Source organism: Alosa pseudoharengus, unplaced genomic scaffold (assembly GCF_046254945.1).
Source record: "Alosa pseudoharengus isolate Yale_2024_CS ecotype anadromous, Long Island Sound unplaced genomic scaffold, YU_APseudo_1.1 YU_APseudo_1.1_scf_11, whole genome shotgun sequence".
NCBI classification, from domain to species: Eukaryota; Metazoa; Chordata; class Actinopteri; order Clupeiformes; family Clupeidae; genus Alosa; species Alosa pseudoharengus.
Window position 1 is genome coordinate 21,285,645 of NW_027468576.1, and position 24,076 is coordinate 21,309,720.

The following is a 24,076-nucleotide window of genomic DNA, read 5'->3' on the forward strand; positions in this document are numbered from 1 at the left end:
ACCCAGGGTGTTGTTGTGGGGTAAATGGGCTTGAGCTGATAGACAGGCAACGTAATGAAGCCAGGTGGCCTTTGTGCCAGATATTGACAACGTCTAGCATTATCACTTTCAAATCCCTCTGGGCATATACTGCTGGGATCACACTCACAGCGCCCGTCAATATCGGATCATGTCACAGATGGCATTTCTTTGTCTCAACACAGGATCATCCAGTTTGTTCCATATAGATTATGGGATTTGCCTGTCCAATAACCTATCAGAATATAGTTCAGGGCCAGTATGTGCCAAAAGAAAGACTTCAATAAACACAGAGCAGTTTGGAATGTTTTTTTTACGGCTGCCAGCAGAAACTGATCTGAAATAGGCCCATATGCCTCTCTTCTGGGACAGACCAGATAAACTAGAAGAAGCCCGAAGGAGCCACTTGAGGCCCTTCGATGAGCAAGCAATCAATTATGTAAAACACTTTAAAGCCTTGCGCTGTAGTTAGCTACCTAACTGCTCGAACTCAGTGCATACTACATCTGGCAACAAAATGCCATTTAGGACAGAGCATCTATTATTAATGTCTGTTTTCTTGTTAGCACATCAGGGCTTAATCGATTCAAGAGTATGATTAATGAATTAACAGCTGATTAGCTGTGCATACACGAGAGCATGTATGAAGACTGAACGGGTGCTTGGCTGTTGATAAGCTTCTCACAAACGCCCTAAATTGCCTGGAGAGCTGTGAATGATTCCTCTGAATACATTAGCAACTTATTCAAATGAGCCTCTGACTCTAAATGACAAGATTTGATGAACAATTCGCCCCATTTTCCCATTGATTTAGGCTGCTTACATACAGATATAGCTACTGTATCTGGGTTTCACTGAATCAGCTTAGAGAAAAAATAAGTCTTCTTGAGTCATTTGACAAGTATGCTTCAGCAAATTTTCAAAAAGAAAATATAGTTTTGATGTGTAAAGTATGACAACCTGCAGAAAGACTTTATTCATGACTATTTATGACCGCCGCTAGCGAAGCGGTCATATAATGATTGTCAAATGATTGTTTTCTCCCCGTCATCTACTTCCTGAATTTTTGGTCAACGATACCCGGGACAGCGAAACACCAGTGCACATGAAATTTGGTGGGTATGTAGCCCCACTAGACTTTTTTACGGAAAAATTTCGTTTCGTCCCCGGGGGCCACTCCCCCCCCCCCCCCCCCCCGTGCTGGGCCCCCCGAACCGCAAAAAAAGCAGTTTTTCCTAAATAACTACCTGAACCGTGGCACTGAGGATGAATAATCTTTTATGGTATGTTGGTCTCAAGGGCCCACATCAACCTGGCCCATAATCACTCATTTGTGATTTGCACCCCCCCGGTAAAAAATGAAAATGCAATATCATTCTGCTTTAATCGCCCCTATCTTCAGTTAAGATGTTCAGAACTGCACCAAATTTTATGTGTATGATTGACCTGGCATTCTATGGGGGTATGCCAAGTTTCGTAGAATTTCATCCATGGGGGGGTCTAAAAAAATTTAGGTTATGTGTACATTTAGTGACTGTACACTCATTGGCCTGTAGATGGCGGTGCACACATATACACATGCACACACACACAGGCACGCACATACTATCGGTATTAGAACGGCCGATACATAATTACAAATTCAGTAGGATTAAAAGAAAGCCAAATATTCATCATCATCATCATAGCTGCATTTCCAGTATTGGCGATACATAGTCGTTTGTCCACTAGATGGCGCATCGTTGCAGTGAGGCGTAATTTTGTTGGAAGTTAAAAGTGGGTTGGAAAAACAATGGACGCTTCCTACAAGGACTGTAGTTTACCGCAGAGAACGTCTAATAAGGATAGGACGATGTTCACATGAAATGTAATTCCCATTTCTTCTTGAAGCCGAAATAAATCTGAGAATGTTTATCGGACATGCTTGGTTTTTACTGCAGGTACGTTAATCTTATAATATCAATAAGGACCTAGGTACAATAATGTTACCGTTAGCGTTGGTTGAGTGATGGAGGCCAATTTGATTGATTGCATTTGTAGAAAACTATAAATGCGGTTATGCCAAGAAAATTGATAGCAGCACTGTAATTGTATCTTTCGATTGTCATTTGTTGCACGTGCTACAAAAATCATTCTGTGCAATGGAAGATTTACCAACGTTACACCGGTCTGATACAGTTTTGCCTATACATGCGTGAGACTGAGACGCCTGTTTATTTGTTTTAAGTGCATGCAGGGTGTGAGAGGGGAATCGATGTGCTTTGATTCCAGCTTGGTAGTTGTAGTCTGTGAGATTATAAAGCATGTGTGTGAAGTATCCAAACAATGACACCTTCATTTCATTATGGCTGCTTTAGCAACACACCTTAAGCTACTGTGTAGTGGGTCCCATTTAGAAGTGGCTACTTCATTCGAACTTTCCTTGACTCATGGAGCTGCGTGAATTTTATTACAACTTTTCGCCACGATATGGCAGTTTAAGTCCGCTTGATACTGTAAGGTGTAAGCCATTGGTTTCTAAAGGAGATTTTATTTGTGTCGCCAGCATAGCCTATTGACAATTTATGTTGTAAATAGGCCTACCTTATAGGCCTACCTGTAGCTTAGGGAAGCTAACAGCTTTCTATTAGGATCTAGTTTGTTAGTTACAGTTTTGTCATAACTCCCTGATGCATTTTTGCATTTAGAATAGTCAGAGCGTGGATATCTCAATCGGAAAATTAAACAATATCGGGCGCCTATGGACTAGGCTGGGTGAACCCAGCCTGATCTGCCCGCTATTTATTTTTTGATTTCTTAAAAGATTGAGCATGGTGTATTAATAATGCCCTATTCCCTTAAACATGTGTAATTGAATAGGCCAACCAATGTGTATTTTTTTTTCTAAACAAAGATTCATAATACTTTGAACATTCAATGAATTGACAGATGCATTACACTACGATTTACTTTAGCTATTTAATTTTATTTATTTTTCATTACAATTTATTCTTTAAATAAATGAATGTAAAATTGTAGGATTAACAGGAATTGTAGCCTAGTTGCTCAACACCACAGGAACAGTTAAAAAAAAGTCTGACTCACAACTCCAGAGGTTCACGGAACGAGAAGGGGGAGGAAGGATGGTGAACTTGCATGTTAGTAGGCAGACGCAGGGGGAAAAAACTGTTCAGTGTTCTGGGTAGCCTAACGTTCACTGTAATGTTGTATGATAAAGCCACATTGACTTCCTCCGAAATTACTTTGTTGTATGGAATAAAATAACACTGTATTTGTAAATAACAGACTTTATTTTGTTGTATGTGCTTTGGGAATATTTCAGCCACCACTTGGCCTAACGTAGGCTACCGCAGTGGATAACGTTAGTGAAGGTAACGGTAACATTAACACTCTTTCAAGTATGGCTAATGAAATCTCTGATAACAGATCAAACCACAGCAATGAAATGTATGCTTTGTGTGGTAATGATAGGTACCGGTAGATATTTGGTAGCCTATTTGTAGGCTACTGCTAGGTCCATATGATTTCCAGTGAATACAAACATCATTCAAACACTGCTCAAGTAGCTAAATTAAATGTGTGTAATCGGTCGCGTAACTCTTCTCGACTTATACTTAGTTAAATTTAACATCCCCACAATTTAAATGAGAAAACCATGTTAACAAATTAGCTACGACGGATCTTACACCTAGGGAGAGGGGGGTGTAATTTAAGTCATAACTTAGTGTTAGGCTACCTGAGCCCGTCTACGGATTTACTTTCAACTGGTGCAACCGGCTGCAGGATATTGACCAACTATCTTTTGAGCAAGCATTGATTACGCGTGACACAGTCTCAATTTGCGGGACGCATGAATTGGGCCTCAAATAAAGGTGTTTGAGTCATGACTCACTCGGATCTTTCACCCGTAGCCTATCTTTAAATTAACCCATGAGTCGCGAGTCTCTAGTATCTAGTATCATTAACTCGGATCAGTTGAGTGCTACTACAATTCAATCTAAAACGATAAACAGCGCCACACACAAACATCTTGCAACATTAGCTAGCCTACTAGTCCTAGCCATCATAGCTGCCAAAAATTGAACAATTTCGTAGGCAACCACAACTCCACAAATCAACTCAAGCGACTGAGTGAGCAGGCAGTCCGAGATAAGTGGTTAAAGGTCCAGTATGTAGGAAATAATGGAAAATAAACTGTAACCATTCCAAAAATGATCACCATATGTTGTCAGAGAGTAAGGAAACACGATGAATTGAAGTAATGGCTTATTTGACAACATTACTCTAACCCGTAAAACCCCGTAAAACCCATGAAAAAAAATGAGTTATGGGGCGGAATCTCTTGGAATTTTCGTTTATGTTTTGAACGATTAATTCTAGAATAGCGTATTAATAATGGGCTAGCGTGTCCTCCTATTTGGGTTGCCAAATTAGCAAAGGCCAACTGTCAACAGCTGTCAGTTGTAGTCATGCGAGAGGCAGGGACATTTCCAAAATTAAAACAAGAAACAAATTAAGTGGACATCGGAGGAGCTTCCTGAGATGGTGACGTCTGCGTCAAACGAAGAATATCAAATCTGACGCAGAGCTGGCCATATTTCTCCACAACAGGTAGCCTAGGCTAAAGTGCATCGCTAACTTCAGCTAAATATGTTACGTTGGTTAGAGAGGTATTTTTTGTTTTCACTGTTTCCGTAATGTGTTGCTGGGTCATGGTTGGAGAAACGTTAAAGCAGCTGCAGGTCAACTAACGTTAGCTAAGTCTTCATTACATCTGGCAACCCAGAAGAGGCTCGCGTCTGGTAGTCTTGAGAACGTTCACCAGTGTTTTGATTTTGGCAGAACGTTCGGTAACAATCCTACAAATCGCACCTTTAACTTCCCGCAGAGCCAAAACATTGCAGACTCGCAGACCATGGGATTCAGATTGGAGCTGCTGAGTAGCAATCCGGGTTAGTCGGATCAGCCGGCCGGTTAGGCTACGTTGAGTACGAGTCAGTCGAATCAGCCGGCTACGTTAATGAGTGGATCTGTAGACAAGCGAGTAGCTCCTCGTCAAGGTTAAAATAAAATCCACAACAAAAGCCATGCTTTCACTTCTGAAATAACATGTTCTGCACGCATAGCCTACTTTAAAATGCAATTAGGTCGCGAAGACAGTCCGAAACATTGCAAGCTCTGTATGGAATTGCTTGAGTAGGCTAGCCTACCTGGGTCAGTGGTTGATCAGCCGGGCGGGCCGGTTACGTTATGTTTTTATGAGTGCGAGTCAGCCGAATCAGCCGGCTAGTTGTCATGAGTGGATCTTTAGAGGAGCGAGTAACTCCTCGTCAAGGTTAAAAGAAAATCCACAACAAAAGCCATGCTTTCACTTCTGAAATTACATATGTTCTGCACGCATAGCCTAATGCAATTAGGTCGCGAAGACAGTCCGAAACATTGCAAGCTCTGTATTAAGTTGCTTGAGTAGGCTAGCCTACCTGGGTCAGTCGGATCAGCCGGGCGGGCCGGTTACGTTATGTTTTTATGAGTGCGAGTCAGCCGAATCAGCCTAATAAACAATATAGCAGAGTAGCATTAGACCTAGGCAAACTTTTCTATTGTTAACAAAACAACAACAAATAATTAATTATTATAATATAAGCTACCCTCTCTGTCAATAAGATCAATTAATTCAAATAGGTTTCTTTAGACTTACTTGACAACATGTTTTCAGGTAGTGTCATAAAGCCCTTCCCCCCTTCTCTTTTGTAATATATCTGGCTGTTTGACCCTCTGCCCTGTGGCTGCACGGAAAGCTACATGAGTGAAGTTGCCGCGGTAATGTACTTGACCGGCCCCCTTGACCCCTTACCCCAGTAACAGGCTTATCTAATTGGGAGGTTAGGGGGTAGTCCCCATCCCCCACCTATTGTCCCCAACTCCCAAGTCCAAAAACTAGTGATGGGCAAGTGAAGCTTTGGTGAAGCACTGAAACACTTTGAACAATTGATTCAAAAATGGGTTCATTACTCGAAGCTTCAGTAACAGCGTCCTCTCCTGGTGAAAAGCCAAGACTGCATCTAAATTATCCCGGCTAGATAGTGGACAGGAAGCTTTACTAGTGAAATAAATCTATTGCACGTACCTAACCACCCCACCCCCACACATACGTAGTGCACATGAATAAGAATGGGATATCATTATTTATACAAATAAAGATTGATCATGAGCCATCAGAATAAAGTTTTCCCACGTATCTCTTACATTGTAATAAAAATAAATCGATATGAGCAAACTATGCTTGTCACAGTAGAGGCTATGAACCAAACGCAATGTTTTGCATTAGCCTAAAGTGTTTATGCTTTGAGCGCGCAACAATTCAGACTAGAAACGAGGCCGTGCCAGTTGCAGTGGCAGCACGATTGGTTCACGAGGCGGTGGCGCTGCGAACCATTCAGGTGATTCTTTCAGAGAATGAAGTAGTTTCTGCTTCGGACGTCATATGTCACGTGATTTTTCCGTAGCAAAGCAAGCTTCGGAGCAGTGGTTCAAATGGAATTGTAGTTACTGGTTTGAAGCACGTATCGAAGCTTCAGTGTCAGACTGCCATCACTACCAAAAACACCTCAAAGAGAAGTGACAAGAAAAGTGAGAGTGGTGTCAAGACAATTTGGAGGTTAATTTCAAGAAGTTTCTGAACATGAGCACCAGAAAGATGAACAATGTGTGGATGCACTTCGACCAGGAGAGCACTCTAAAGGCTAAATGCAAGTACTGCAAAAACCTGGTTTCAAATCATGGAGGATCCACATCCAACATGAGAAGGCACTTAAAAATGAAGCACCCCACTGCACTGCTTGAAGTAGGACTGAATTTCCTTGCGATTTAGCAATACTGACTCAAGTGACTCGTTCAACCCGGATCAGTTCAGTGAGTGACTCAGAATAACCCGGATCCTTAAAAGGAATCGAGTTTGACAGGCCTAGCCTCAAACTCTGTGCGCGCACGCGCTACGCGGGACGGGTGGTCACCCTACTTGCTACGGGCACGAGTAAGTGCAGTGCCAAGTTTGATGTTTGGATAAGAAATGCAAAAGATATTGTTAAATATATCGGTAAAAGAAGCACACATTGGCTTTTGCCTCCGCTGGCCACTCCCCGTCTCACACAGCACCAGTGCAGGACCAGACAGAGAGGGCTGAAGTTTTGGCAGCATGAATCAGTGCACAGCACAGGTAGAAAGTAATTTTTGATTATCATGTTTTCATCAGGTGATCATCAGGTTTTCTTGCATAAAATGATTCCATGAATTGTGCAACATGCCAACAAACTCTGCAGTGGTGGCTATTCAAAATGATGCAATAAACAGATAAACAATAAACAGCAATAGCCCAGGCTATATTTGGACTGTACTTTGAATAAACAAACAAGAATTCCGACTGCAAGGTCCCAAATTGAAACGAGCGATAATGGTCCCGAATTTAAGGACGTTGTCCGGCATCTAACTTCAACTTTCCTGAGGAAACCGTGAGGATTACTAACCTGATCCTTACAAAAGCAACCAGTCAGATTTTCTAAAATCGTATAGTTAACTCCTCAATATCTATGGGGGAAAAAGTCAACCTCTTAATTTCCTCTTAATTTCTCAGTTTAAACGCTGTGATAAATTTTCAAGCTGTCTTTCTTTCCTATAGCCTACTCTGAGTCACTGTCTTTGTGTCGCTGTCGCCCATGGCAACCAATAGCTTGGGATCCCAAAATGGTGGACGGGCTCTGACGTCTCCCAAATCGTCACATGACAGCAAGCTGCTATGACGTATCTCCTCATTCTCATTCAGATGAGCCAGTGTTGTTGTATGTGGATGGTGCTATATCATTGTATATCTGGATTATGAAAAGAACATGTGGTAAAACCTTCATCTAGATCCAGCCATTGTGGCATGGTGCAGGATTATTTAGCTGAGGGCCCGTAAAAACCTTTGTTTGGGCGGGGACTCGACTGCTGCTGCAGAACCTGTGGTGACTTGTCCAGGGAGAGGCTGGAACGAAAGAGCTTTCATTAAGAGGTCTTTAGAGAGATAGAAAAGGGAAAAGAAAAACGATGAGACATCAAAGGCTTTGAAGAGAAAGCTTTTCCAATAGAGAGAGGGAAATTTTCTGAAAGCTATAAAGCTGTCAAAGCAAACAAGCAGTCTCTAGCTGCTGCCAGATCGATTCTACCAGGCCCCCCTCGTCCTCCTTCTCCTCCTCCTCTGCTCACCCAGGGCAATGGATAAGAGGAGAAAATATCAAGAGGTGGAAGCAGGAAGATTGCAAGGACTGAGTGATGTGCTGAAAAAACGAGGCAAGAAAATGGATGAGAACAAGTAAGAATGCTGCAGTCACTGGAAGTGGAAGCGACACCTCACATTTTGACAGTGCAAAGCAGAGGTCAGAGGGGGGGATCTCCAGTGGCCATTTTGTTGTGATTAGGATAATTAAATGGAGCAATTGTTTATCACTGCCTCCACCTGCCATAGGACAATTCTAAGAAAACACAGCAGAGGTTGGGGTAAAAGAAACACTCAGGGGTGGTGCATTATTGAGAGAACAAATAGAGCATGAAATCAATAGAGCAAGTAGGTGGTCTGCTTGAAATCTGTAAAGTCACCTTGAGGAAATGTGACTTGAATAAAATAAGCCTTACATAAAATAAGCCTTACATGTACTGTAGACCTTGAGTATGTCTTTTCATAGATCTCACTCACAGATTAATTTCTACCCCTTTGTGAAAGAAGTGATGCTCTGGTTGCCACAAGTCAGTGAAAGGACTCATCATCTGACCAACATGGTGGTTGATGCCAAACTTTAAACAAAAATGCCCACTATAAGGCAAAGTAGAGAGAAACTATGGACCTCATGAGTCATTACGTGTTTTTAAAGCTCTACATTGTGTTGCTTTCAATTGGACTCAGATTACTATGGGATAACAAGATCATCATGCTCATGTGACAGTGTGCACGTTGTGGTACACAAAGTAGCCGTTTGTATCGTAGGTTTGGTGTTATTCATACAATAACCCTTGTTCACTTTATAATTGCGCACATTTTACTCTTTTTGTGAATAAAACATTGCCTCTCTCGACTTGATTAGATCATAACTGAAGTATTCAGACAGACTGGCCTTTGGAAACAGGGTGCAAGACCACATTTAGGATTGACGTCAAAGAAGTGATAATTAATTCCAGAATTCTCTAGCCAGAGATAGAAGTAGTTCCATCATTGTGTGTGTCTTGAGGTCTGCGACAATATTGCTCATAGAGTCTACAGGTTTATATAACTAATACAGATGTTAATGCATGTTATGTTTCTGTTTCTCTGAAATATAATGAGAAAACAGTAATTGATTTAATACTTTTACAATGGCATATTATGAAACATCCATAATCTTATATACACCAAGGAATATGCAATGTAGCATCATCCTGTACTTAAAATTATGCTTATGTCATTATCATAGAACGTTTTAAAATGGCTATCTACTCCAGTGCTTTCTGATTGTCAAGGTTACAATGGTCACCTAGAACCAGTTTACATCATGATGTATGTCAACACATGACTGTGATCATGCTTAGAGGAATTTAATTTACATGTGGATGATGATAATGTTTTAGTGCATTTGAATTTTGAACATTCTAAACTATTAAAAAATTAGGATAAATGTACAACTCAAAGTAAGTGTGAAGGTGAATGACAACCACCACTGAAGTTGTTTTAGGAGAAGGCCTTTTGCCAATGGATGTGAAAAAAGGATAATTTCAGTCAGAGATTCACCCACACACACCTCTTCCATCCAGCCTGCATTGATTACTAATCCCTGGGGACCATGATGTCCTGCTTTGCAGTCTCATTGACAGAGTTTCCACATAATTCCTCATAAATACTTGGGAATAAACATACATTCTCAGACTCAAGGTCTTGTTTGACATAGTCATTTGATGAAAAGGGTTTTGGGATGTTGGTGATGTCTTCGTGAAGGTGGGGTGTGGGAGCGAAACAGCTCTTTGTATCCCTCTGCTTCACACCTAGCTTGTGCTGGAAGGCAAAATAGCTATTTTCGGAAGCAAAAAAATGTCCCTGATTTTTATCTGCTGTAATTTCATGCACAGTTGGGCTCGCCTCCCTCTCATCCCTTTGCGCTTTATGTGGTAGCAGCGCTTAAAGGGGATTGGGGACTCGCATGCCAGGGACAAACCTCTGTTGGGACTCCTCGCTATTCATTACAGATATACCTCACATTCTATGCACTGAGGAGAGAAAATAGCTTAACAGTTGGTGATTTGCTGGGTGTTTCCATATGGGGAACTGAGATGCACCCAAGTGTGAATTTTCTGTATTTATAGCTGAATGCTGTGCGGATTGTTCCTTTATGATATTTGTTTATAGTCAATAAAAGCCAAGGGAGGGTGATGACTAAATATTTACAAACAGCTTCTTAAATCTTAACTTTTACAAATGGCAAAAAACTCGGTTACACTTTACTTGACAGTGTCGACATAAGAGTGAAATGACACTGTCATGAACGTGCCATAAACAAGTCATAAACGTTTATGACATAACGCTTCTGTTATTAAGTGACATTCGGTTTTTGTCATAACAAGTTAGGGTTAGGATTAGGGTTAGGTTTATAGTTAGGGTTGGGGTTATAGGATTAGGGTTAAAGGTTAGGATTAGGGTTAGGGTTAGGTTTCATGTATCATGACAGTGTCATGTGTTCATGACCGTGTCATGTCACTCTTATGTCGATACTGTCAAGTAAAGTGTTACCAAAAACTCTTATTGAACAATGCCCAGGAAAATTACAAAAATGTATAAAAATGCCATGTCACATGGCACAATAATATGTTTCATGAGTGAACTATTATTTAGCTGATGAGATCCTCTTCAGGTGAGAAACAGTTATGTGCTTTTGTTATTTTGAATACCTGGATTCAACTACTATAATGTATTTGGAGACAATTTCATTTCTCTCTGAGAATCTCGGTGGGCCCTCAAAAATCAGCACCAAAGTTCCAGCTTAATAAACAATCAGAACACAACCACACACCAGAAACCCTGCCATCCTGAATTATTTCACATAGAAGCATTCCTATTGGTCAACCTGTCGAATCAGCACAAGTGATACAGTCTTCTTTAAAGCAGCTTGATGTTAAGACTAAACCATGGTTTGTTTCTGTGATTAAAGGTGCTCTAAGCGATGTTGGGTAAAATCACTTCTGTTGACATTCAAACAAAACAGAGAGCTAGCTCGCCACTCCCCCCTCCTCCCTCCCATGCAATTGAAACTCTCCTAAACGCGCATCTCGTCAGCAGAGGTGTAGTGGTAAAATCAGAGGTGGGTAAACTATGAATTCTGTAATCATGGTAAGGTGGACTGCGCCATGTGGTATTGCATTTTGAAAAGGCATTCAGATGGACTTCACTAATGAAGCATCACTATGCCATCCTGACACAGAAGAGCTTACAAAGATCTAAGTCTAGAGGTGAACCTTGGCTAAATGACACCACCAGAGCCCAGAGGAGAGAATACAGGAGAGCTGAGAGAAAATGGAGACACGACAAACTCCAGATCTCACTAGAAATGCTCAGGGACAGTCGCATGAAATACCAGGAAGCGGTTAAGGCAGCGAGAGTTACATTCTTCTCTACTCTCATTAACAACTCTCACAATCCTAGGACCCTATTTACTACAATCAACTCCATTATCAGCCCCCCCTCCAGTACCACCCTGGACGCATCCCCAACACAGTGTGAGACATTTCTCCCTAAACTGCTCCTCTTCCCTGGCCTGCTTCAATCCCATCTCTTTAACTTCCCTCACTGAGATCGTTTCTGCCATGAAACCTACCTGCCCCCTTGACATAGTCCCCACTCCCCTTCTGAAAGATGTCCTTGTCACAACTGGTCCCACCATCCTCTCCATCATTAACAGCTCCCTAGCCACTGGTACCGTCCCATCCTGCTTCAAACATGCAGTGGTCCAGCCCCTACTGAAAAAAAACGAACCTAGACTCCACCCAGCTCAGTAATTACAGGCCAATTTCTAAACTCCCATTCATGTCAAAAATTCTAGAAAAGGTCATTCTCTCCCAACTGTCCCCCTATCTTACACAGAACAACATCCTGGATAAATTCCAGTCAGGGTTTAGGGCGGGGCACAGCACCGAATCAGCCCTGCTGAGAGTGTCTAATGACCTGCTCCTCGCCACAGATGATCCGTCACTGTGCTGTCCTCATGCTGCTTGATCTCAGTGCAGCGTTTGACACTATTGACCATACGATCCTACTTGGTCGTCTTCAACAGGGGGTCGGTCTTACGGTGTGTTTCCACACAGCGAAACACCTCGCGATTTTCGGCCAGTGAAATTTCGCCTCGGGGGCGTGACAGCGAAACCGCTAACCTTTTGACTGCAGTGTCTAGCCAGTGGTGGCAAGCGAGCTAATTAGGCTAATCAGCTAATTCACACGTTTAAGTACTTAATGAAGATATCCAGGGGTCTTTATGCCTCGGCTAAGTTGAAATTCATGTTCATAGAAACAACAAGGTCAATAAGACATAATATATTTCATACCTGTGTTGCAGCATGTAGCCTAGCTGTCTAGCTAGGTTTACAATGCAATCCAGTGTCCTAAAATACTAGCATTTCGCCTGTCAGCTAGCTAAAAAAGATTGAGTGCTTAAACTAACATATATAGTGGTCTATTTAGTGTTGTATGTGCTCTGACTAAGTTCGTGTGGCATATAAACCACAATTCGTGTTGATACAAGTGCCAATGTTCGTGTAGAAACATTTTAATCACATACAAATTTTCGCGTTACAGCTCAGGTAGTCTCCGCCATCTTGGTCAGACTTTTTTGTAACTCCCGCCTCCAAACACAAAGACCTGATTGGTTCTCGAATGGTCCTCATTTAAATAAAGTTAAACTTTGGCCAACTTTGTTTCGCCTGCCTCGGCGATTCGCTTTCATTTTGCCCAACTAGGGCGAATTTCGTCTCCATTCAACCTCAATGAGAGCGACGCGAAATTTCGTTGTGTGGAAACACACCGTTAGAGGCACTGCTCTATCCTGGTTCACCTCCTACCTCGCCAATAGATCCTTTTCTGTTAATATCGCCAACTGTTTCTCCCCCTCAGCCCCCCTGTCCTGCGGGGTCCCACAAGGCTCCATTCTGGGCCCCATTTTGTTTTCTCTATATATGCTCCCCCTTGGTTTAATTATTCAGAAGTACAATGTCTCCTTCCATAGTTACGCAGACGACACACAGCTTTATCTCCCTCTGAAACCAAACGACCAGTCCAAGATCGACAGTCTCACGTCCTGCCTTGCTAAAATTAAGTCCTGGATGGCACACAACTTTCTGCAACTTAAAGGAACCACATGTAAGATTGTGGCCAAAACTCGTACTGCAATCACTTTCAAATTACTGTAGAGCGGTGTGTCCCCTCCCCCTCCCCCCTGACTCGAAGTTGCCAACCCAGATGCCGAAACACTACTGACTTTGTGATTAGTAGATAGGTTGAGGGTGGCGCATCAGGCCAAAACACAACATGACATGACAAAACACAACATCAACATCAGTTGAGGGCTGCAACTTTAAATGACACTATCCTGGCCGGACTACTGTTGTCAGTGATACAAGTATTTGAAATGAACATGATTAGGCTACTTAAAGTCTAGTGACATATCAGGGCCATTTTATGATTAATTGAAATACATTTCTTACATACGGTTCCTTTAATGAAAGCAAGTGTGAGATTGTCCTCTTTGGTCCCCAAAACTCAGTCAGTACCATCTCCAGCAACCTAGGCACCCTCTCCACCCTCACTAAGCCCCATGCTAGGAATCTGGGTGTCATTTTTGACTCAGAGCTCCGGTTATACAGGCAGATAAACGCAGTGGTGAAAGCCAGCTTTTTTCAACTCAGAAATATTGCAAAGATTAAGACCCTTCTCAACCCCCCAGATCTTGAAAGGGTAATTCATGCTTTCATCACATCACGACTAGACTACTGCAACCTCTATACCGGCATCACTGAATCATCCCTGTCCCGCCTGCAGCTAGTCCTAAACGCAGCCGGTAGACTGTTAACAGGCACAAGGAAACAAGACCACATCACCCCTGTCCTAGCCTCCCTCCACTGGCTTCCGGTTCGTTACAGAATTGATTTTAAAGTCCTTTTTTTACCTTCAAAGCCATTAATGCCCTGATTAAAAGCCCCCCCCCCCCCCCACATCTCAGACCTCCTCTCCCCCTACTCTAATGGGGTTACTGACGGAGCTGAAGGCCAATCTCAAGCACAGGGGCTACCAGCCCCCAAACTGTGGAACAGCATCCCTATAGCGTATACCTCCATCAGATTCGCCCCTTCAGTTGACTCTTTTAAATCAAATCAAAACATACCTTTTCTCTCTAGCGTTTCCCGATTCATCTCATCTCATCGGAGCCCTGCTTGTACTGTTGTCTCTTTCGTGTATTTGTATGGTCTGCTTTATGATGTGTTTTTGTATAGCCTGCCTCTGTATTATTACAGTGCATAAAAAAATGCACTGTACTGTTCTTCCTAGGCAACTACTTCTTCTTCTTCTTCGCGCAGCGAAGCGGCGGTCATATAGGTTTAGTCAGATTATTATTTATTTTTTTATTTTTTGCATGTCCAAATTTCCATCAAGGATTCCCGGGACACTGAAAGACCGGGGTACACGAAACTTGGTGGGCATGTAACCCCACATGGATAGCATGGAACCATCGTTTTTCGTTTTGATCTGTAGCCCCCCCGCTGGACTGGACCCCCCGAAAGGAGGGTAGGGCAGACACAGTTTTCTGTGAATATCTCGAGAACCGTAGGGTTTAGGAGGACCATTTTTTTTGTATGTTGATCTCAAGGGGCCATGCCAACCCATTCCATAACCACTCATTTTATGTATAGCGCCACCTAGTTAAAAATTAAAAAGCAAAAAATTAGGTGTTTTCATCACAATATCTCTGGCTGACATGGTCAAAACTGCACGAAATTGAAAGTGTAGGATTATTATGACACCTTCCGAATGCATGCCAAGTTTTGTGAACTTTCGTTCATGGGGGGCCTTACAATAAAATTATTTATGTGTACATTTAGTGACCGTACACCAACAAGGATTCCTGGGACACTGAAAGACCGGGGTACACGAAACTTGGTGGGCATGTAACCCCACATGGATAGCATGGAACCATTGTTTTTCGTTTTGATCTGTAGCCCCCCCGCTGGACTGGACCCACCAAAAGGAGGGTAGGGCAGACACAGTTTTCTGTGAATATCTTGAGAACCGTAGGGCCTAGGATGACCAATTTTTTCTGTATGTTTGCCTCCAGGGGTCATGTTAACCCATTCCATGTGCACACATGTGCATAAACAGATACACACGCACACACATACATTCACAGTAATCATACATATGACACATACTCACACAGTAGACATATGTACGCATGCATGCACATGCACAAACACACATACGCAGACAAACACACAAGCACGCACACACACACACACACACACACACATAAACATAAACGTGTGCACGCACACATGCACACAATTCAAGAATTTCTGAGAATTATGAACAGGCAAGATGGGGGTGGGGTTGTATAAAATGAATTTTACATGTGAAATCTATGAACTAATCATGTTTTGGTACTTGTTGTCTAGCAGATACCAGTGAGAATTGAGTGTGGATAATGCAATTTAGTGAGACAGTTAGAATCATATAGGCCTTTTTAGCGTGATTTATTTTTGTGGAAAAAATGTGCTGGACTGGGCGGCGCTCTGCGGTACATCTAGTTATTATTATTCCGCTTACCACTTTTTCCATACGCAATTTCTCTTGAACAGTTTAACTTAGAAACTTCATTCAAACTTTGTAACGTAGGTCTTTAAACAGATCAGGTTGTCTTTTCAACTTTCAAACTTTTTAAACTATTAAAGAAAAACTTTAAAAAAATCCCCATAGACTTTGATTGTGACATCACAATATGGCTATTAAGCAATTAGAATCCTATGCCAGGTGTTCAGGCCACCTGCAGTCTCAGGCTTTGAGCATACAATCTGGGTCTCTTAAGACTACACATTTCTTCAACTGTTTCCTCTGCCCAAAAATGTTTCAAATTAAAAGTCCTCACTACAATAATTCACTGTTAAACAATTTAACCCATTAAACTACTGACATTTTTACATTCAACTTTTAAACTATTTCTGTATTAAACTAGCTGTCTATCAACAACTTTTAAACTATCTACATTCAACTTTTAAACAGTCTACTTTTAAACTACCATTAAACTATCTATCTATTAAACTAGCTGTCTATCAACAACTTTTAACTTGTCATCAACTATGTCAACACTTGTCATCAACTATGACTTCTACCCACTGCAGCTAGTTAGCATTGTTAGCATAGTTAGCATGTTAACATTGCTAACATAGTTAGCATTTTAAGCAAAACTGCTAGAAAACATTAGCTAAGTTAACAAAGTAGCATGGTTAACATAATTAGCATGTTAGCATTGATAACATAGTTAGCATTTTTAGCAAAACTACTAGAAAACATTAGCTAAGTAAGCTAAGTAACATGGTTAACATAGTTAACATTGTTAGCATAGTTAGCATTTTTAGCAAAACTACTATAAAACATTAGCTAAGTTAGCAAAATAACATGGTTAACATAGTTAACATATTAGCATTGCTAACATAGTTAGCATTTTAAGCAAAACTGCTAGAAAACATTAGTTAAGTAGCATGGTTAGCATTGATAACATACCCACACAGCAAAAGGACTCCGCGGCAGATCCGCCGCGGAGGTATGACGGCTTCCGGAATGGACCCGCGAAACGGACCCGTATCGGAGTCCAGATGCTCTCAGGAACGCTACGAAGGCGGATCGCGGACCCGCCGTGGCTCCGCGCTGCATCCGCCCCGCATCCGCGATTAAAACCTTACCTCCGCGGCGGGTCCGTTTGGGACCCGCAAATTGATACATACCTCCGCCGCGGACCTGCAACAGACTCATAAAGGCTCATCTGGCCCGGGTCCGTTTCAGACCTGTTTATCTAATTTTCAAAATTCCTTCTGTTCTTGCTGTAGGATTAAATAGGATAAACTATAGGATAAAAGTAAAACTATCATTAGGCCTAGCCTAGGCTACTACAGCAAGATAGGCCTACGATTAGCATCGCCTCGTATTTTTAACTTAACAATACTGTCAATAAACCTAACAAAAAAGGTTTAAGTCAAGACATCAATTTACTGTACAAACGAGATCACTACTCAATGGAAATATAAAATGGACATTTATGGAAAGTTACAGGTTTTAAGCTATTCTGTTTTTGTTAAGTAGCCTACGTTGCCTAGGCTACTCTACATTAATTTTGAGGTCAAAACCTAATTTAGTGCTTTATAGGCCTAGGTCAGTGCAGACATTAAATATTTTATCTAATAGGCTACAACTTCAATGAAATGCTGCGCTATGCACATGTAAAATATCAGAAAATGAATAACTGGTGAATGACAAGAAGTTCAATAAAAAGATTGGGTAACGCTTTAGAATAACATGTGCTTATTAGGTATTAACAGTGCATAATAAGCAGTTAACAATTCATTACTAACAGTTAGTTAACCTTGTTAATAACATTAACTAACTGTTAACATGCAGCTTGTAAGTGTTAATAAGCAGCCTTTTAGGTTATTTACAAGCATATTTGTTAACAGTTGTAAGTGTTAACAAGCAGCTTGTTAATGCTTGTTAATGGTGTATAAGACAAAAAGGTGGATAACTAATACGCTTATAAGACCTTTCTTACCTATTTGTAGTAAATTTTGCAGCCCCCCAATCTAAAGCGAGGACCATGTAGCCTATAGTTCCACAAGCCCAGCCTTCTATCTCTCTATACTATATCTCTCTATCTAGCTTGGTTTAGCTGTGAGAAATGCACCTTTAAAATTGTTGCAGTGAGCAGGAATCGAATCCCGGTCTCCTGCTTCAAAGAGTGCATCGCTACTTACTGAGCTACACTACTTTTCTTGTACAGCTGATGAAATTGTTTATTTTGATTCTATATTCCGAAGTGCTATATCACACTAGCTATGCTTTTTACAAATATGTTTCTGATGGAAAAGTGGTGTTTAATTAATGCAGAAACAAACCACGAATGTTCGCCTCTGTTCAAGGCAAACTGAAACATGTTTCAAATCGATCACGAACGTTCGCCTATGTTTGCAACTTTAAACCAGAGCTTTGAACGCACCCACTTATCGTCTTTAAGCCTCGGTTGCTAGATAACCAAACTATATACAAAGCTGGCATATCTTTAGACTGCTGACAAACTGACAAACTGTTTTATGCGTTCACTGAACAAAGATTATGGAAATTAAACACCACTTTTCCATCAGAAACATATTTGTAAAAAGCATAGCTAGTATGATATAGAACATCGGAATAATTTCCATCAGCCAATTAGGAACAGTAGTGTAGCTCAACAAGTAGCGATGCACTTTTTGACGCGGGAGACCGGGGTTCGATTCCTGCTCACTGCAAAAATTTTGAAGGTGTATTTCTCACAGCTAAACCAAGTTCGATAGAGAGATACAGTATAGAGAGATAGAAGGTTGGGCTTGTGGAACTTTAGGCTACATGGTCCTCGCTTTAGATTGGGGGACTGCAAAATTTACTACAAATAGGTAAGAAAGGTCTTATAAGCGTATTAGTTATACACCTCTTTGTCTTATACACCATTAACAAGCATTAACAAGCTGCTTGTTAACACTTACAACTGTTAACAAATATGCTTGTAAGTAACTTAAAAGGCTGCTTATTATCACTTACAAGCTGCATGTTAACAGTTAGTTAATGTTATTAAAGGATAACAACAGTTAACTAACTGTTAGTAATGAATTGTTAACTGCTTATTATGCACTGTTAATACCTAATAAGCACATATTATTCTAAAGCGTTACCAAAGAGGGTCAAATATCTACCTATACCAGCGTTTCTCGAACTGTGGGTCGCGACCCACTACTGGGTCGCGGAGACATGCCAGGTGGGGCGCGAACTGACGTGAAAAACAGGAGTTTTTTAAATTTATTTTTTTATCTGTAGCCTGGGCCCAGGTAGCACCCGATGCGCAATGGACGCACTGTGTTATTCACAGGGAAGCGCTCGTGTCAAGGCAGCTTAGTCCCGACCTACATGAGATTTTGAACGTTGTTGTGAGAGTGGTGAATTTCATCAAAACCTGGCCCTTAAAAGCGCGTCTATTCTCCGCACTTTGCGAAGAGATGGTAGCTGACCAAAAGGCTGTACTGTTTCACAGCGAGGCAAGGTGGCTTTCCCGAGGTAAAGTGCTGTAGCGCGTGTTTGAGCTCCGAGTCGCCTCTTCTTGGAGGAAGAGCGCATGTTTGAATCTGCAAGCACGTTCACTAATGAACATTTCTTGACGAAGCTGGCCTATCTTAGCGATATTTTTTATATATCTTAGCGATACATTTGAGTTAAATGTCCAGTTACAAGGCAAAGACAAGCACCTACCTCACCTAGCAAATAAGACTAGCCTACTGCATTCACCAAAAAAACTTGAGTGTGGGACAGGCGCCTGTACTCGTTCGATCGCGACAGTATTATGCCTTTGAGATTTCTGAGCGAAATCGCTGAAACGTCTGATTGGGAGGCACTCTTGTGATCCCATGTATTAAACAGTAGGCCTACATCCCTGCAAAGTTTATTTAAAAAATATTTCCCAACCAGCAGTGATCAGTATGACTGGATTATGGATCCATTTAATGCAGCATGTTGGTATTTCATTGAATATATTGTACAATGCTGTAAAATGGCCTATGCTTCCTAATATGTTGCTGGAAAACAGAAATATGTGTGTTATGTATTTATTTATTATTATATCTGCAGCACCAGCTGATTTTAACTCTGTTGAAGAGGATATATTTAGAACTTGTCATTATTTCAATACATTTGACAATTTTAAGCTTGACCTACTACTTTCTTAGAGCGATGAGGGACAGGCATGGGTCTCGAGAATGCCCCCTTGATCAAAGTGGGGAATGAAAGAAAAAGTTTGAGAACCACTGATCTAGTTTGCTAACTACCACAGTCACGAGTTGGGTCGCGATAGTCTGTCATTTTTAAAAAGTGGGTCCCCAGAAAAAAAGTTTGAGAAACACTGACCTATACACAGCCATTAAACTATTTAAATATCAACATTCATTAAACTTTCAGTCTGTCAACAACTTTTAAACTATTTACATTAAACTTTTAAATAGTCTACTCTTAAACTATCATTAAACTATCTATTTATTAAACTAGCTGTCTATCAACAACTTATAAACTATCTACATCCAACTTTTAAACAGTCTACTTTTAAACTATCAACTTTTCTTAAGCTATGCAACCACCATGTCTATCACCGTAGTAACCATCTCTGTATTATCTATTTTAACTATACATGATATTTTACATCACAACTTTTGCATTTTCATGCACTGGTAATTCCTTGGAATTGCATTTCTAGTTTGTTATATGTTATATGTTTGCTTCCCAACGGTCTCTGTAAAGCACTTTGGTTGATACAAGTCATGTTTAAACATGCTATATAAATACATCTGATTGATTGATTGATTGATTGATTGATGGTAGAGGTTATTAAATGATTCCTATAGTGCTGAGTGTACATGTGTATGTGGAAAATAGTGCTGATGAGTGTACATATTGTGTATGTGGATAATACAGTGTGATCTTTTTATTTTAAAAGTTGCAATTGATGAATAAAATCTTTTGAGAGGTGGATAAACTCTATTTCTGAAATGCCCATGGGCATTGATGGTCAATTCTCTATTCAATTTAGACCTGTAACATTCTTAAAACGTTCTTAAAGTTCTTCTTTGGGCTAGAAAGTTTAGTCTCTTCAGTTCACAGTGACTGGGGAAAATGTAGCCTAATGTCAAGTTACATTGACACTGTTTTTACTGGAACAAAAATGTTTTTCAGCATGGCATGAAATGGTCTAGGCCTACATTATAGGGGTGTCAAAGATAAGCGGGGCTAGATCTGGCCGCCAGGTTTCATACGGCCCCCACTTAAGATGTTGCTGATCATCCTGTTTTCTGACTGTGTATGGCTACGCTTGCCAAAGGCTGAATGTGATTGAATCCATGCATCCAATCCAATGCATCCAATCCATGCATGAATCCAAGATGCATGGTTCTACACACGTTTCTCCTCACTTTCTACTCCACACCTACAGGGGGCCGTTTTAAGTTTCTCCTAGATCGTCATTCCACTGAAAATGAGAGCTGGCTGTTGCCTGGCGCAGATAAACACTGACCGATAGGAGGGGCATGCACACAGGCGAGTGGAGAACGAGAGTGAGCGAGACGGGAGTCTTCTCCATCGACAGGGACAGAGATCAAGCACCCTGATCTGATTTGGGACTCTGAACTGAAATGCCAGCATTGGTCTCACCTATAACCGATTTAAAATTATATTGTCATATTTTGCAGGACAACACAGCGGTCGTAAATAGACGGTAACTGTAAATATAGTTTTGACTTGTTCTCAGTCGGTTTTTATCATTTTGTATTCACGGCATGACATGTAATCATCTGGTAGTTTGATGGGGCTTCTAAGGATTATGATGCCGCCCAAGTTTCAGCTTTTGGCTGTTATGGCATTTGGAATTGCCATGATGTTTATCGAGAACCAAATCCAGAAACTGGAGGAATCTCGGACGAAGCTAGGTAAGTCATGCTCCTGACTGAAGACAACATTTTTTTTTTAAATGTTGGTCACGTTTACAGCTTCTGTGTACAGGTCGCCAGCATAACTACCCATCGCTAGCCACGTTAGCGGGCTAGCTGATCCAGCTGGCTAACTAACGTCACTGTTACATTTTCATCGAGACAACTGGCTTATTTTGTCATCAATATAGTGAGTAGCCATAGATATGGCATATCACCAACAGCTTACTACTTCTCTCAGAGCAGTGTACTGTTAAAGCAGGGATGTTAAGTCAACATCACTGAAAGATTTGAGCAAAGCTAGCTATCTTGGCTAACTTAATCAGCTAACGTTAACAGCCTTACCACAGCTGCTTCACTTTGCTGTGGCAAACTCTGACTAACAGCAGTGAAATTGCTTTTCTTTTCAACCACTGATAGCATAATAGCATCTAACGTTCCTAGCATGCGTTAATGGTTTGCATGCAGCTGGCCAGGTAACTTAGCTGGCCAAGTTCAATTCATGGAACCAATCTGGCACTGAGGGTTTTTGATGTAGTGTTATCTAGATGCTAACTGGTAACGTTAGTGCAATTATGGGTAGGTATATGCACGTTAACGGTGCCATAGATCCCTTCAGTTTCCTCAGGATTCCTCAACCCGATTTACCGAGCTTTTCTGTACGAACATAACGTTAACTGCCGTGTGGTGGTATTTTTGGCTTTGTTTAGCGTGCCTAACAGACTTACACACACGAGGTAGGGAACGATAGGCTATCTATTTTACCAACAACACCTCGTGCTAGACCACATAGGACATAACATTAATCCAGGATGCAAAATACATTTGGATATGTAAACTATCAAGGCACCGAATGTCCCCCTCCTTCAAATGTAGCCTAATACTAGCATGGCTACCCTAGAATTCAGCTCGCATCCGAGTTTTCTCGGACTTCTTTTACTATTTTGTAACGTTTCAGTTAACACGTAGCTTACACAGCTGTTAATCTCTCTGAAGGCAGACTGACCGAATTTTCAGAGGGTGCTCCATGTAACCCCACTGCGGCTTTTTTTTTTTTTTTTTTACACATTTCTCAAAACTATCGCTATTCTCCAGCCTCGGCTGTATGAAAGACCACAGTGCTGTAATTTGAAATGGCTCGGCGTACCTGATAACATGAAGGGCTTGCTTCTGAACTAAGAGAGGATACACTGTCTTGTTTGTGCTTTCATTCTTTCGGATGTAACTGTTTCGTAATGGCTCACTTCCCACTGCCTCTAATGACCCGTGTGAGAGGAAAGTACTCGCGGCGCAGGTGCTGCGCATACGGCCGTGCAAAGCTGCTGAAACAAGCCCAGTCTGCCCAACGCAGAATAAATTGAACAGAGACTGGTCCGGTCAGGGTGATGATGTGGAATTCAGTGAGCACTTAACACAGTGGAAAACCTCATTAGGCACACCAGAGTTCTTGGAAGTCTGATTTCACTTGCGGTGGCTGTAATAAAAAGGAATGCAAGTAGTTTGGGCTTTTTTTTTTGGAGAGTGTGTGGGGTGTTGCCATTGTCAGATGATGACCCACATGTTAACCTTTCAGCCTTAGTGACTCCAAAGAAATCTAAGCCTATGGATTTAGTTGATTTACAAATCCTGACCGGTGGTAGGCCTATGTCCAGGTGGGGATTCACATTCAAACCTGACACTTAAGGGTCTTTTCTTCCTGCTCTTGTGTCCTAATGTTTCTTGTGTGCATCGTTAGGTTGTCTTTAGTTGATGCAACTAAATGGATGTGGACCACCAAGACCATTGGATGAGAGCATCAACATCTAAATTTTTTTGCTGGTGACACATTTCAGCACAAAAGGGTACACTGTTAGCCGCGGTGAGTCTTAATTGGGGTCCTCTTGTTCTAGATGTCTTTAGATGTAGATGCTTTGTTGGTTGATATCTAGTATGGTGATTTCTGAATTTTATATAATTCTAAAATTAACGTGGGGCTCCTTCCTTAAGTCCTCCGTGTTCGGTCTTCCTCAAAGGAAAATATCGATGCAATGTACCGTATTTTCCGGACTATAAGCATGGGTGGATTATGAACTTTCGGGCCCCTGGGCCCAGATGTATTAAGGGCCCCCCACTAATTGTTATATATGTGGCAGGGGAGGTTTTGGGGTCCTCCCCCAGAAAAAAAATAATTTGTTTGATGTGATTTCCTGTATTCTGGTGCATTTTGGGGATCGCCAATACTAAATTCAATCAGATTCATAGCCTACATCCTGATTTGTTGATA

At 41.3% G+C, this 24,076-nt stretch overlaps 1 protein-coding gene across 2 annotated transcripts in view; it reads left to right on the forward strand.

Annotated features, from left to right (window-relative positions):
* Nucleotides 1-21,456: 21,456 nt before the first annotated feature.
* LOC143116987 (heparan sulfate 2-O-sulfotransferase 1) overlaps nt 21,457-24,076 on the forward strand; it is a 62,621-nt gene continuing 60,001 nt past the window's right edge. Inside the window, exon 1 of one of the 2 annotated variants that reach the window (XM_076278406.1) lies at nt 21,457-21,813. In XM_076278406.1, coding sequence (XP_076134521.1) covers nt 21,690-21,813 — 124 coding nt within the window. In that variant the 5' untranslated portion in view covers nt 21,457-21,689. Of the gene's footprint in view, nt 21,814-21,847; nt 22,004-24,076 lie in introns of those variants that run through there. The other variant, XM_076278407.1, reaches the window with a different exon arrangement.